This window comes from Abramis brama (assembly GCF_963993115.1).
Source record: "Abramis brama genome assembly, chromosome: 16".
Taxonomy (NCBI): domain Eukaryota; kingdom Metazoa; phylum Chordata; class Actinopteri; order Cypriniformes; family Leuciscidae; genus Abramis; species Abramis brama.
The window spans coordinates 25,198,164-25,211,957 of record NC_139978.1 but is presented as its reverse complement, the minus strand read 5'-3'; the positions used below and the strand labels follow the sequence as shown (position 1 = coordinate 25,211,957).

At 41.3% G+C, this 13,794-nt stretch overlaps 1 protein-coding gene across 2 annotated transcripts in view; it reads right to left on the bottom strand.

The window, feature by feature from the left end:
* nphp4 (nephronophthisis 4) overlaps positions 1-13,794 on the bottom strand; it is a 168,279-nt gene that overhangs the window by 13,197 nt on the left and 141,288 nt on the right. For both annotated transcript variants that reach the window (XM_084138425.1, XM_084138426.1), the window contains exons 19-22: positions 12,599-12,813; positions 11,630-11,856; positions 7,900-8,089; positions 6,579-6,662 (exon numbers count right to left, since the gene is read on the bottom strand). In XM_084138425.1, coding sequence (XP_083994551.1) covers positions 6,579-6,662; positions 7,900-8,089; positions 11,630-11,856; positions 12,599-12,813 — 716 coding nt within the window. The remainder of the gene's footprint in view (positions 1-6,578; positions 6,663-7,899; positions 8,090-11,629; positions 11,857-12,598; positions 12,814-13,794) is intronic.

Sequence of the window (13,794 nt, the reverse complement as noted above, 5' to 3'; positions counted from 1 at the left end):
CTCCGAGGAGGGTGTTAGAGCAGTCTGTTCGGTCGTTCCCTGCCGGTGCGCCGTTACAGGGCGACGAATTGACTACTCGACAACAACAAAATCCAGAAACCAGTCTCGAGAGGCTGGTACCTCTAGTAGAATCTTTGACAGCGTGGAAGCTACTGTCAAATGTTTCTCGTTGGGTCCTGCAGACCGTAGAAAAAGGGTATCAGATACAATTCAAGAAACGCCCACCTCGGTTTATGGGGGTCCTGCCCACAGTGGTGGGCCCCGAGCAGGTTCTGGTTATGGAACAGGAAGTAAACACTCTGTTAGAGAAAGGGGCCATAGAATATGTACCTCCCTCCGACAGGGAAGCCGGGTTTTACAGCCGGTACTTCATAGTTCCAAAGAAGGACGGGGGATTGCGTCCCATTTTAGATCTTCGAGTTCTGAACGAGTCAGTCATGCAGCTCAAGTTCAAAATGTTAACATTGAGACAGATCGTGCCACAGATCAGGTCCGAGGACTGGTTTGTCACGATAGACCTCAAGGACGCATATTTCCATATTTCCATCCGTCCGTGTCATTGGAAGTTCCTGAGGTTTGCTTTCGGGGGCAAAGCATACCAATATCGGGTTCTTCCATTCGGCCTAGCTTTATCACCCCGCACTTTCACCAAATGCATGGATGCAGCTCTGGCGCCGCTGCGCCTCCAGGGTATTCGCATCATGAACTACATCGACGATTGGTTGATTTTAGCTCAGTCGCATCAGTTGGCGGTTCAACATCGAGATGTTGTTCTCGCCCACATGAAAGAGTTGGGGTTACGGCTGAACGCCAAGAAGAGTGTGCTTTCTCCACTCCAGAGGACCACTTTTTTAGGCGTGGTTTGGGACTCAGTGTCGATGCAGGCGCGCCTGTCACCGCCACGTATAGAGTCCATCCTTGCAGCTGTGAAAGGTGTAAAGCTAGGCCAGCTACTCACTGTCAAACAGTTCCAGAGACTGTTGGGTCTCATGGCAGCAGCTTCCAACGTGATACCTTTTGGACTACTGCACATGAGGCCCCTGCAGTGGTGGCTCAGGACCAGGGGGTTTTCCCCGAGGGGCAACCCATTTCGCACAATCAGGGTCACGCGGCGATGCTTACGTGCCCTGGTTATGTGGAAGAAACCTTGGTTCCTGTCCCAGGGCCCAGTGTTGGGAGCTCCTTGTCGTCGCAAACTGCTAACGACGGATGCTTCCCTCACGGGTTGGGGAGCGATCCTGGAGGGTCGCTCATCTCAAGGTCTGTGGGAAGACCATCATCGTTCCTGGCATATCAATCGCCTAGAGATGTTAGCTGTCTTCCGGGCTCTGAGGAGCTTTATCACAGATCTCAGGGGACACCATGTGTTAGTACACACGGACAACACGTCGGTAGTCGCCTATATCAACCACCAAGGGGGTTTGCGCTCGCGCCCGTTATCCAACTTGGCACGCCATATCCTCTTGTGGTCCCAGGGGAAGTTACTGTCACTCAGGGCAGCTTACATCCCCGGGGTCCAGAATATAGGAGCAGACACTCTGTCGAGGCAGGGGCCGAGGCCCGGGGAATGGAGGCTCCACCCCGAGGTGGTGGAGCTGATATGGAGGGAGTTCGGCCAAGCACAAGTGGATCTGTTTGCGTCTCGAGAGACGTCTCACTGTCCACTTTGGTTCTCCCTCACGCATCCAGCTCCTCTGGGACTGGATGCTATGGTTCAGACGTGGCCGAGGCTACGTCTGTACGCCTTTCCCCCAGTTGCTCTGCTCCCGGGAGTTCTGGAGAGAGTTCGCAGGGACCGGGTTTGCCTGCTTCTTATAGCCCCGCGCTGGCCGGGCAGAGTATGGTTTCCCGATCTGGTCTCCCTCCTCGACGGGCATCCTCTGGAGTTACCCGTCAGGAGAGACCTTCTGTCCCAGGCAGGGGGCTCAATATTTCACCCCCGCCCAGAACTGTGGAACCTGTGGGCTTGGCCTCTGAGGGGGCCCAGCTCATAGAGTCAGGTCTCTCAACTGAGGTTGTTGAGACCATTCTACAGTCCAGAGCTCCCTCCACGAGGAAACTTTATGCCCTGAAGTGGAGAGTATTCACTTCTTGGTGTAGTGACCGTCGGTTGGACCCAGTCCACTGCCCAATTGGTACAGTGCTGGAGTTCCTGCAGGACCGGTTCACTGCAGGTCTGACCCCGTCCACTTTAAAGGTCTATGTGGCGGCCATAGGTGCTTACCACATTCCTTTGGGTGGAATGTCTGTGGGGAAGGACCCTCTGGTATCTCGTTTCCTTCGTGGCACTTGGAGGCTGAGGCCTGCAGTCCGCTCTAGGGTGCCGCCATGGGACTTGTCCATTGCATTACAAGGCTTGTCCCTGGCCCCCTTTGAGCCTATTGAGGAGGTTCCTGAGAAGTTTTTAACGCTGAAAGCTCTTTTCCTTCTTGCTATTTCCTCTCTCAAGAGAATTGGGGATCTCCAAGCGTTGTCGGTTGCTCCGTCATGCTTGGAGTTTGCTCCGGGTATGATCAAAGCATTTCTTCATCCGAGACCGGGCTATATCCCCAAGGTCCCCACTAATGTGGTCAGACCTATTGTTCTGCAGGCCTTCTGTCCTCCTCCCTTTCAAAATGCGGACCAGGAGGCTAATAATTTGCTTTGCCCTGTGCGGGCGTTAGACGCATATGTCCACAGAGCTGCCCTGTGGCGAAAAAGTGATCAATTATTTGTGTGCTTTGGGTCCCCTAACAAAGGAGGTCCAGTGTCTAAGCAAAGGATGAGCAAGTGGGTGGTCGAGGCTATCTCACTTGCTTATGAGGCGGCTGGGCAGCCTTCTCCTTTGGCTGTCCGGTCGCACTCTACAAGGAGTATGGCGGCCTCTAAGGCCCTTATTTCAGGAGTTTCACTACAGGATGTCTGTGATGCGGCAGGCTGGTCCTCACCGCACACTTTCGTCAGGTTTTACTCTTTGGATCTAGACTCTGCTCCAGGGTCTCATGTTTTGTCATCCTAGTGCTGCTCTATTAGATTACACACAGGACAGACATTCGTAGCTATGGAGGCGTTGGTATAGACGTTCCCCATAGCGTCATTCTCGACGCAACGGGAGTTCCCTTGAAAGGGAACGCCTCGGTTACGACTGTAACCTCGGTTCCCTGAAGAGGGAACGAGCGTTGCGTCGCCTTGCCATATCTCCTTCATGCCTGTCAGCTCGACTTCAGACTTTTACGAAGCTTTCGTTTTCTGTTTCGGGCCGGCTTTTATAGCTTCCTGGTACGTGACGTCACCCGCCTCTGACGTTCCGCCACACCATTGGACTGATTTTACATGTGCTTCAAGACGTCATCACGCAAAGCGTTCCCCATAGCGTCATTCTCGACGCAACGCTCGTTCCCTCTTCAGGGAACCGAGGTTACAGTCGTAACCGAGGCGTTTTCCAAACTCCCTGAAAACTGCAGTTGTCAAGCCCCTCCTGAAAAAGAGCAATCTGGATAAGACCATATTAAGCAACTATAGACCGATCTCAAATCTTCCTTTCATAGGCAAGATCATTGAAAAAGTTGCTTTCAATCAGCTGAACAAATTCTTATGCTCGAATGTATACTTTGACGATTTTCAATCTGGTTTCTGACCGCACCACAGCACAGAGACAGCGTTCATAAAGATAATAAACGATATTCGCTTAAATACTGATTCAGGCAAATTATCAGTGCTGGTACTACTCGACCTCCGTGCTGCATTTGACACTGTAGATCATAACATACTTCTTGACAGGCTGGAAAACTGGGTGGGGCTTTCTGGGATAGTCCTAAAATGGTTCAGGTCATACTTAGATGGGAGAGGTTATTATGTGAGTATAGGAGACCATAAGTCTGAGTGGACATCCATGACATGCGGAGTCCCTCAAGGCTCAATTCTTGCGCCACTCCTGTTCAACCTGTATATGCTCCCAATGAGCCAAATAATGAGAAAGAACCAAATTGCTTACCACAGCTATGCAGACGACACACAGCTCTACTTAGCCCTATCACCTAATGACTATAGCCCCATTGACTCCCTGTGCCAATGCATTGACGAAGTCAACAGTTGGATGTGTCAAAACTTTCTTCAGTTAAACAAAGACAAAACTGAAGTCATTGCGTTTGGAAACAAAGATGAAGTTCTCAAGGCGAACGCATACCTTCACTCTAGGGGTCAAACAACTAAAAATCAAGTCAGGAATCTTGGTGTGACACTAGAGTCAGACCTTAGTTTCAGTAGTCATGTCAAAGCAATAACTAAATCAGCATACTATCATCTCAAAAATATTGCAAGAATAAGATGCTTTGTTTCCAGACATAGAGAAACTTGTGCATGCTTTCATCACCAGCAGGGTGGATTATTGTAATGGACTCCTCACTGGCCTTCCCAAAAAGAACATAAGACAGTTGCAGCTCATACAGAACGCTGCCGCCAGGATTCTGAACAGAACCAGAAAATATGAACACATCACACCAGTCCTCAGGTCTTTACACTGGCTCCCAGTTAGATTTAGGATTGATTTTAAAAGTATTATTACTGGTATATAAATCATTCAATGGCCTAGGACCTCAATACATTGCAGATATGCTCACTGAATATAAACCCAACAGATCACTCAGATCATTAGGATCATATCAGCTAGAAATACCAAGGGTTCACTCTAAGCATGGCGAGTCCGCTTTTAGCTATTATGCCAGCCGCAGCTGGAACCAGCTTCCAGAAGAGATCAGATGTGCTCCTACTGTAGTCACCTTCAAATCCAGACTCAAAACACTTCTGTTTAGCTGTGCATTTACTGAATGAGCCCTGTGCCGCTGTTCGTCCGACTATTTGTACTGTACTGTATTTTATTTTTCTAAACTGTTTTAATTATACTTATTTCTTTTTATTATTTTAATTTCTTCTATGTAAAGCACTTTGAATTGCCATTGTGTATGAAATGTGCTATATAAATAAACTTGCCTTGCCTTGCCTAATGAATAGAATCAGATGGAATCTTTTTGTATTTTATGAATATAATATAATATAATTTAATATACTGTTCAAAAGGTGGGTGTCAATAGGATTTTTTTTAAATAAATTAATACTTTTATTCAACAAGGATGAATTAAATTGATGAAATTTAACAGTAAAGACTTACATTTCAAATAAATGCAAAAAAAAATGTTTTTTTCTTTCTAAATTTATCAAAAATATTAAGCAACAACTGTTTTCAACATTAATAATAATAATCAGAAATGTTTCTTGAGCATCAAATCAGCATTTTAGAATGATTTCTGAAGGATCATGTGACTCAGAACACTGGAGTAATTATGCTGAAGTAATTCAGCTTTGCCATCACAGGAATAAATGACATTTTAAAATATACTTAAATACAAGACAGCTATTTTAAATTAATAATATTTCACAATATTACTGGTTTACTATATTAGTAAATATATATTATATATATAATATATGTATATATGTACTATAATATATATATTACTACCGACTCCATACTTTGATATAATATACTGTGCATACAATAATATATATATACACTGTATACTTTTATTCTACTTCCACAGAAATGGAATAAGCAGTTAATCTCCTTATCTGTAATACTGCGTGTCAAATGTTGGGCAAAACTACCAAGAACATTTGCAATTACATGAACGCCTAATCATATTGAAACTGGAGGTCTTTGTGTTCACTATGCACTGTTTATCCTTGTTAATGCTTTCATGTGAGTGTGACGTGAGTCATCACAAACAGTGTGTGCACATCTCAGAAACAGAGAGATAAAAAGTGTATTTCTATATTTGCTTAATCCTTTATTTGGGTGTCAAAAAATTATTGGAATTTGAAAGGCACAATAATCACAGTTAGATCAAATAATTGTGACAGGCCTATGCAGAGCTGAGAGTACTGGTATCTGAAACCATTAATTCACCAAAATATTTAATACAACATGTAGGGGTGGCGGAAGTGTAAAGATATGAGAATGATGCGTGAATTCTGTGAAAATCTGCAGGGCGGGTGCTAAGAATCGGTGTGGACCTGATTATGAAATATGAATCAAAGGAGTTGATCAATGTTTCTCATTAACAGACTTATGATATTAATCAAATGTAAGTAATATTATTGGCAGGTTAATATGAAATGTATTTGCTTCTTCAGGTCAAGTCTCAAACACACAGTTAAAAATGAAAAGCTTATTAATAGGATAACTCAATGTAAGATGTGATCAAGAGTCATCTCTTTATCTCAATTAAGCAGGTTACTCTTGGAAAAAAAGCGGATCTAATCATTTGGAGATTTCAGTATTTACATAATCAAGTAGACAGGTGCCGTACTTGCCTAAAAATACATAACAAGTAACTTCAGTCTGTTTTTTTTTTTAAGAGTGCATCAGTTACATTCAGTTTTACTGTTGTTGACCAAGTCGTGTTTTCAGTCTGGATTGTAGGAGCCACTGCAGAAGTGCCGGCCCACTTCTCTGTCTGAACAACTACTAATCAGGCTGTATAGAAAGAGTTTGTGTTCGTGTGTGTGTGTGCTCAGCAGTACAGTGAGCGCTAAGCTCTTACCTTGATGGATTTGGCTTGAATTGTATTGGACAGATGTTTCTGAGCCATCTGTGGACTTCTTGAAATCTTTAAGCTTTCAGTATCCTGCAATATGACAGCAGAGTCATCATAAACTGTGCGCTATTCAGTGAGAGAACAATCACAATGAAATAATGTCATTACGGAATGGGAAAACATTGTATGGACAGGTCTGTTTAGGCTGTCTGGATGAGGCTGTTTTTAATCCATTTTATTATTGCTGATGCTTTGAGTCAATTTAACCTCCCTCCTTCAGTTGTGGGTGCCTCTGTGATATACAGACTATAAACAAACCCAAATCCAATTAATCCGGAAACATGCGAACTAATCCAAGTCTCATCAGTGGAAAAGGGAAATGAGGAAACAAATGCAGTTGCTCAGATGGCACATCGTTCATGGTTGATTTACACTACAGTACAACACACAAAAACAATGAAATCGTCCACATTTTCTCCTGATGATGTTGTTTACCAGCATCAGCAGTTCAGCGGACAGTTCACAATCTCCTGTTTAGGGGCTTTTGCACTGGGTAGTAATAGGAAATCAGTTATAGGAACCAGTGCGGCCCCCCAAGAACTAAATTTTCCCTTAGGACCATTTTCTAGGTTGCACAAAAACACAACGGCACAGACAAAGGCAACAGGTAAATGCCATTAACATTAGATTTCTGTATGTTTATGTGCCATTAACATTAGCTTTCTGTATGTTTATGTGCCATTAACATTAGCTTTCTATATGTTAGTTTGTGGAGTAAGTATATGTAAGCTGTGTGCTTACACAGCTTTCTAAAAATGGAAGGTGTCGTGCTTCGTATAGCATCTGTTCGGCCAAATAACAAACACTTACGTCACTGGTAGTTCCTATTGTGCTGGGATAGACCCTACTCTGAAGTAGGAGCTAATTTAGTTCCCTCAAAAGGAGTTCCTATAGCTAAATTCGTTCCCAGTTCCTGCGGTACGAACACACCAAAAAGCAGGTCCTTCTGCTAATAGTTATAGGAACTACGAAAATGTCCCTCCAGTGTGAAAGCCCATTTTGATTGCTTTACTGATGGGAAGATTCAACGTAGTTTCACGTAGTGGCCTGTCTAGACTTTTTTTTTGTCTGTGGTGGCCCATGTATATAAGTTATAATAATACTTATTATTATTACCACAAATAAAACGTTTTATATATATATATATATATTCAAAAACAAAGCAAAATAAAATAACATGGACAAATAGTAGTAGTAGTATCAATAAAATGGGTGAAAAGTACATTTAAAAACACAAAACAACAACAAAAGTTTCCTCTAGATTTACCTGAAGAGGGAATGTGCGACCACAGACGAAGGTCTGGTACTTGAAGGGGATGTGGACGCTTTCTTTGGGCCGCAGGTAAACCTGTGGTGTCAGTGTGCTCTCCTTTAGGTGAAACATCTCCTCCTCTAGAGGAGTCAGAGTCTTCGTCAACTCCTTAAAATATCTCCACTCCTCGCTCTTCACGATTACACTGAGGGATAAAAAGAGAGGGAGATGAAAAAAGGAAAAGAGAGACAGAGAGGAAAATAAAAGAACAGCTTGAGGACTTTCTTTGCCTTGCCAGCAGTATTTTATTGGCAATGAAAAAGAGCGTATTTGAGTATGCATGATACAGTCAAACATAAGCCCTCACAGAAATGAAACTCCTGGGAGGGTACGGTTTAAAGATAACACACACTGGGTGTGGAATATTACTTTCTGTTTCATAGAGACAAATTTCATGCACAAATATATGAAGGAAAAGGGCATTTGAAACATCAAAGGCAGCACCTCCGGGCCCGAGAAGGGATCATTTTCCATAAATGAAAAAAAAAAAAAATAAGGAAAAGAAAGAATTTCGAGGTGTAAAAACTCTTTTGTACTGTATACACTACAGTAGATGCGAAACCAAGTCTCGGAAAATTCAATCACATTCTCTCTTTAATAACAGAGAGCCAGGCAGGTGATACAAAGTGAAGTATGCTTACGTTAACAAAAGCAAAGCCCATTTCCTTTTCTTTTATATAGACACATATACAGTAGGTAAGGAGCTCTTTTGAAAGGGTATTGCTAAACAGGGGGGAAGAAGAGGGTAATAAAGTAAATATATTTTTTTTTAATTGAAATGTTAACAGGCCTAAATAGGAAGTATAACCCTACAGAATATCTTTTCACAGTAAGAGATACAAAGCAGAGACAGATCAGTCTAGCCATGTAAATAGATAGACACAAACAAATATGGCTTCTGGTGAGGTTGACAATGACATGCTAAACGTTTAGTTTATATAATTTTATTTAAATGGCTTCCCTTGTGGTAAATGGAAAACCAGGAGTGGAGTGATTACAGAATGCTATGAGATAATATCGCCGTTGCTCCACTCCCATACTCCATCTCGAAGCTTTGGCTTTGTTTGAAACAATTTTTTGTTGTTGGACAAAATATATACAAACTAACTCGCATGTACAAAATTTAAATTAAATAAAAAAGAGAGAGAATAAAATCAAAATTCAGTAACAAATTGAAATGTTGGATTACAAGTTAAAATAGCTTGTTTTCTATTTTAATATATTTTTAAAATGTAATTTATTCCTGTGATGACAAAGCTGAATTTTCAGCAGCCATTACTCCAGACATCAGTGTAACATGATTCTTGTTGGAAATGTTAGAAACAGTAGTGCTGCTATTTTTGTTTTGTGCAAACCCCTTTTTCAGGTTTTTTTTGATAAAGTTCAAAAGAACAGCATTTATTTGTAATAGAAATATTTTGTAACATAAATGTCAACTGTCACTTGGATCAATTTGACAATAGTATATGCATAACAATGATTCTAGTAAAGTACAGAGAGAGAGATAATAAAATTCATCTGAAGTATAACTTTTTTTAAAAATGCGTCCGAAAAAAGCTAATTACGAGCTACGGGACCTGACCTGTGAGGATGAAATGAAATAGGCAGAAAGAACGGAGCTGCTCTGCTAAAATATGGTGTGTCCTTTAACCTGCCGCTCCTTTGGTTCAACTAGTCCATATATAATGTGTGAGTGCAGGTGAGAAACAATCTCTTCAGTAAAAATGAGAGAGAGAGGTGACTTTATAAGGTTTGCTTTGTGGCATACATCAGCAATACAAACAAAGGCCTGACACATTCTTTGCACAGAAAGAGAGAAGCATCAATTCAACACAAATATACAAATGCAAACTCCATATCTCAGGTATTTGTTTCCCTGGCACAGCTCTGTGCACACACTTATGTTTTGGACTGACTCACAGGGTTCACGCACAAACACACTGCTCCTGGGCGAGCAGTTAAATCCATGACACATCACAAAGTGCTTAGGTTTTATGCCACAACACAATGCAAGCTGGGAAGACGTTTATCATGCAAACTTACTTCACAGAGAAAGATGGTAGGCTAAGAATATTTATCTTGTCCTAAAGCATAGTGTGAGTGTGTGGAGTTTAGGCTACTAATGTCTTTCCTAATTAAAGGCTGAGAGATGCAGGAGAGTTAATGCCGTAATGTATTCCACCTCGCCCTCTCAACTTCTGTCCCACTTTCTTTTGCTTATCAAGATGGAGTGTGTGGACTTAGCCTATGGCCTACAGAAAACTAATATTTTGTGTGGTATAATCCTGGATGTGCACACAGAAAATCTGGACAGGGGAAGATATTTAACATCATGCAGCAATTAAAATAAGATTGAATGGGGGAATTGATTATTTATTCAGTGTTGTTTTCCAACCCCCTGGGAAGTTCTTGGCCCCTGAAACACCCTGCTGAGGAGAACTCATACATTCAGATGTTCATTTCAAACAAGGCTGTTCACACGTGAACTAAACATTGATCTATGCATAATTATTTTTCTTTTTTTTCAGGGCTGTAATGCCAGAGGCAAAGGCTTTATTTACTTTGAATGGACACAGTGCCTGCTGTGCATGATTGAAGTATAGGCTTACTACAGTATGTAGATATTAACATCAAAGTGGTTTTCTTTGGGTATATGCATGCATACTGTACTGAGAATGAATTCAATAATTATTTTTGGCACATAGTGGTCAAATTACTGTATTGTAGTGTCCACAAATCTCAGACAAAAACTCACATCACTCTCATCAAATAATTATTAATAAAAGTGTCATCACAATGTTATTCTGATATAAATCACAGTAAATACAAATTTCAGTTTCTTTTATCTCTCTAATTAAGAGTCAGAAGTTAAATAAAATAAAATAACCCACATTCTTAATTTGGCAATGAGAAATGAATACATTTCATAAAACATTAACTAATGAAGCAAAACGTAACACAAAATAAGTTGTTAAAAAACAGAACATCTCTTTTTTGTCTATACAATAAATGTTTTGTCCAATGTTTTTTTTTTTTTCTCCCAACTCTAACTTTCATTGTATGGACAAAAATAGTTGAAGCATTCTTTAAAATATCTTCTTTTTTTATGTTTCACATAAGAAAGAAAGTCATAAAGATTTGGAAGGATTTGAATAAGAATTAAAAATTTTGGGTGAACTATCCATTTAGCGGAGTGTTGGTATGGTGATGTGTGCAAATCACAGTTTTAGTCCAATGTATGCGAAAAGAGAGTAGCAAAAAAGTGAAATGATCAACAAAAAGGCAAGATATTATTCTGTTTCCCCTCAAAGTCTGCGAGTGACATCTAGATGCTGGCATAAGGTGAGCTTTAAAAGTGACCTGATTTTGACTTTGGATTCAGCACTCTGGTTTGAGCACTATATCGATAATGTAACCAGTCTAAAAGAGAAGTTTTTCCAGACATTTCCTCTAATAGATCTGATCCACAGATCTGAAAAAAGCCAGTTAAGGGTCTTACTGCACCATAATTTAACTACATGAATTATCAAAATATGACATGATGTGGCTCCCACAGTCCTTAAGCTTTTGAGAAAAGAAATGTGAATGTGCTATTTGATTAGATGGTATTTCAGTGTTCTGATTTGATTAAAGGTTGCTTGGCCTGAAAAGGTTGACATCTACTGCATTCAAATGCATATCTCACCTGAGCTCTGGGTCATCGCTTTCAATTGTGACTGTCTGAGAAACGTTGAATGGATTCTTGAGCACAAATTCGAAGAACTCAGCTGTTCCGAGTGTGGCGTACAGAGTGTGTTTGGTAGTGATGGCTTGAGAGAGCATGTTGGTGATCTCCTGTGCTTTACAGCGTTCACGATAGGCCTCAATCACACGCAGATCACGGGAATGCTGCACCCGATCGGTCCGATGCCTCTAAAACAGTTTTCAAAGAAATTCACACGTTGAAAAACTGCACCAAAAAGACATAGAAACTAATAAAAGTGATTTGCCTGAAGCCTGGCAAGACAGGCTGTAGAATGAAAGTAAGAGTGAATTTGGGTTTCATCATTCTCACAGAGTGGGAGGAACTGGTGAATAATGAAGCACAGTTTCAGCTGCTTCCTTTTTTAAGCTAAAATTAAGCTCATGCGTCGACAGGAACACAATAGACCACACAAAAAATTTAATTTTCATCATTTTTTACTCACCCTAACGTATTTCAAAACCCATATGACTTTCATAAAAGTTGAATTTCTGAAGAATATGGGCACTATTTTCCAAATAATGAAAGTGAAGGACTACAATTGTCAAGCTTTAAATTTTCAAAAAACACAATAAAAGTATCACAAAAGTGTCCCATATGACCCTTGTGAGAGGAACAGATGAAAATTTAACTCATTATTCATAGATCTGCCCTAGTTCACTTTGACACATTCAGGAGATTTCAGATTAGTGAACAAATGAATCAATGAATCATTGAAAGAAACAAAGACTAATGGGTTTGAAATGACATGAAAGTGAGTAAATACTTTTTTTGGGTGAACTATCCCTTTAATATTGACTTTGGAGCGAATGTCAGGATCACATGGTGCACAGCTGTAAAGAACGTCAATCAGCTTATGCTATCAGACAGCTTTCCAATCCAGCTCAACAGAAAACTGTCCTTCTTTCTTACCGTCATGTTTGCGTTATCCTGAAAAGGGGGCGTGGCCTTCTGCTGCTCATGTTGACGGACAGCTGCCATTCTGTCAATCTTCCTCTGGCGCACTTCCTTCACTTCGTCCTGCTGATGCAGTGCAGCTCCACCCACTTCCCTCATGGTGCTTTGTAGCAGTCTGGCCAGCTCGCTGTCAATTTCTGGCAATCGACGGGCTCGTCTGGCATTGCTCGCTGCAACACATGCATATACACACACATAAACAACGTCTTTCGCCCTACGAGACACACATGCTCTCTTTCCTCACTTCCTCGGGGGCCACTTTTCAACCTCCATTTGGCCTCGAATCCATCTTCGTCTTTTCCAGTTATCCCTCCCACCCAATGAGACCCGCTTTCAAATATACCTGCTCTGAGATTTACGCTTCAATGCGATTCAGCATCACAACTAACATAATCCTGTGATTTAACGCCAATGAAGACAGAACGACAGAGGATCAAAAGACGCAGGATAAAAAAGAGCCCGCCAGTGTTTTTTTCCTAAACCTAGATTCCCACTGTATTCCTTCCTACAGAGAGAGAGAGAGAGAGAGAGAGAGAGAGAGAGAGAGAGGGAGGGAGATCTACATAGCACTGGAGACAATAAGGCCTCTCTGTGATAAAAAAGAACATGTTGAAGCACTCTGTTTATCTCCATCTCATCAGGCTGACATACACACACCCCTCATGCAACTGCCCACTCGTGGCCCAGAGAAATGTTGGAGCCACTGTGTTATTTTTCACTGGCTGTGTCTCAGCTATCTTTGCAGGAATTGACATTGTGTGGCATTGATGTCTGCCACAGTCACAGGCAGCCTGCTCTTCAGTGTACAGATAAACCAGAATGGATAGTAATACACACATGTAAACACATTTCAAACAAAAGCACTGAGGCCTGAAACATACTCTACATTCAACAAGATTTGCTTCAGGATGGAGATTATATATGGAACATTAAGTGAAAAATGTCCTTACAGTCAAACACATACATACATACATACATACATACATACATACATACATAAATCAGAGGCGTGCCGTCTATATAAGCTGCGAACGTTCTGCATACGCAAGCCATTTGAGAGAATGAGTTCATGAACTCTTTAATTAATTAACACTATAAATTCCTTGTCATTTGAGGTGTAAAATAAAGCTTATATAATAAAATGTTGTTAT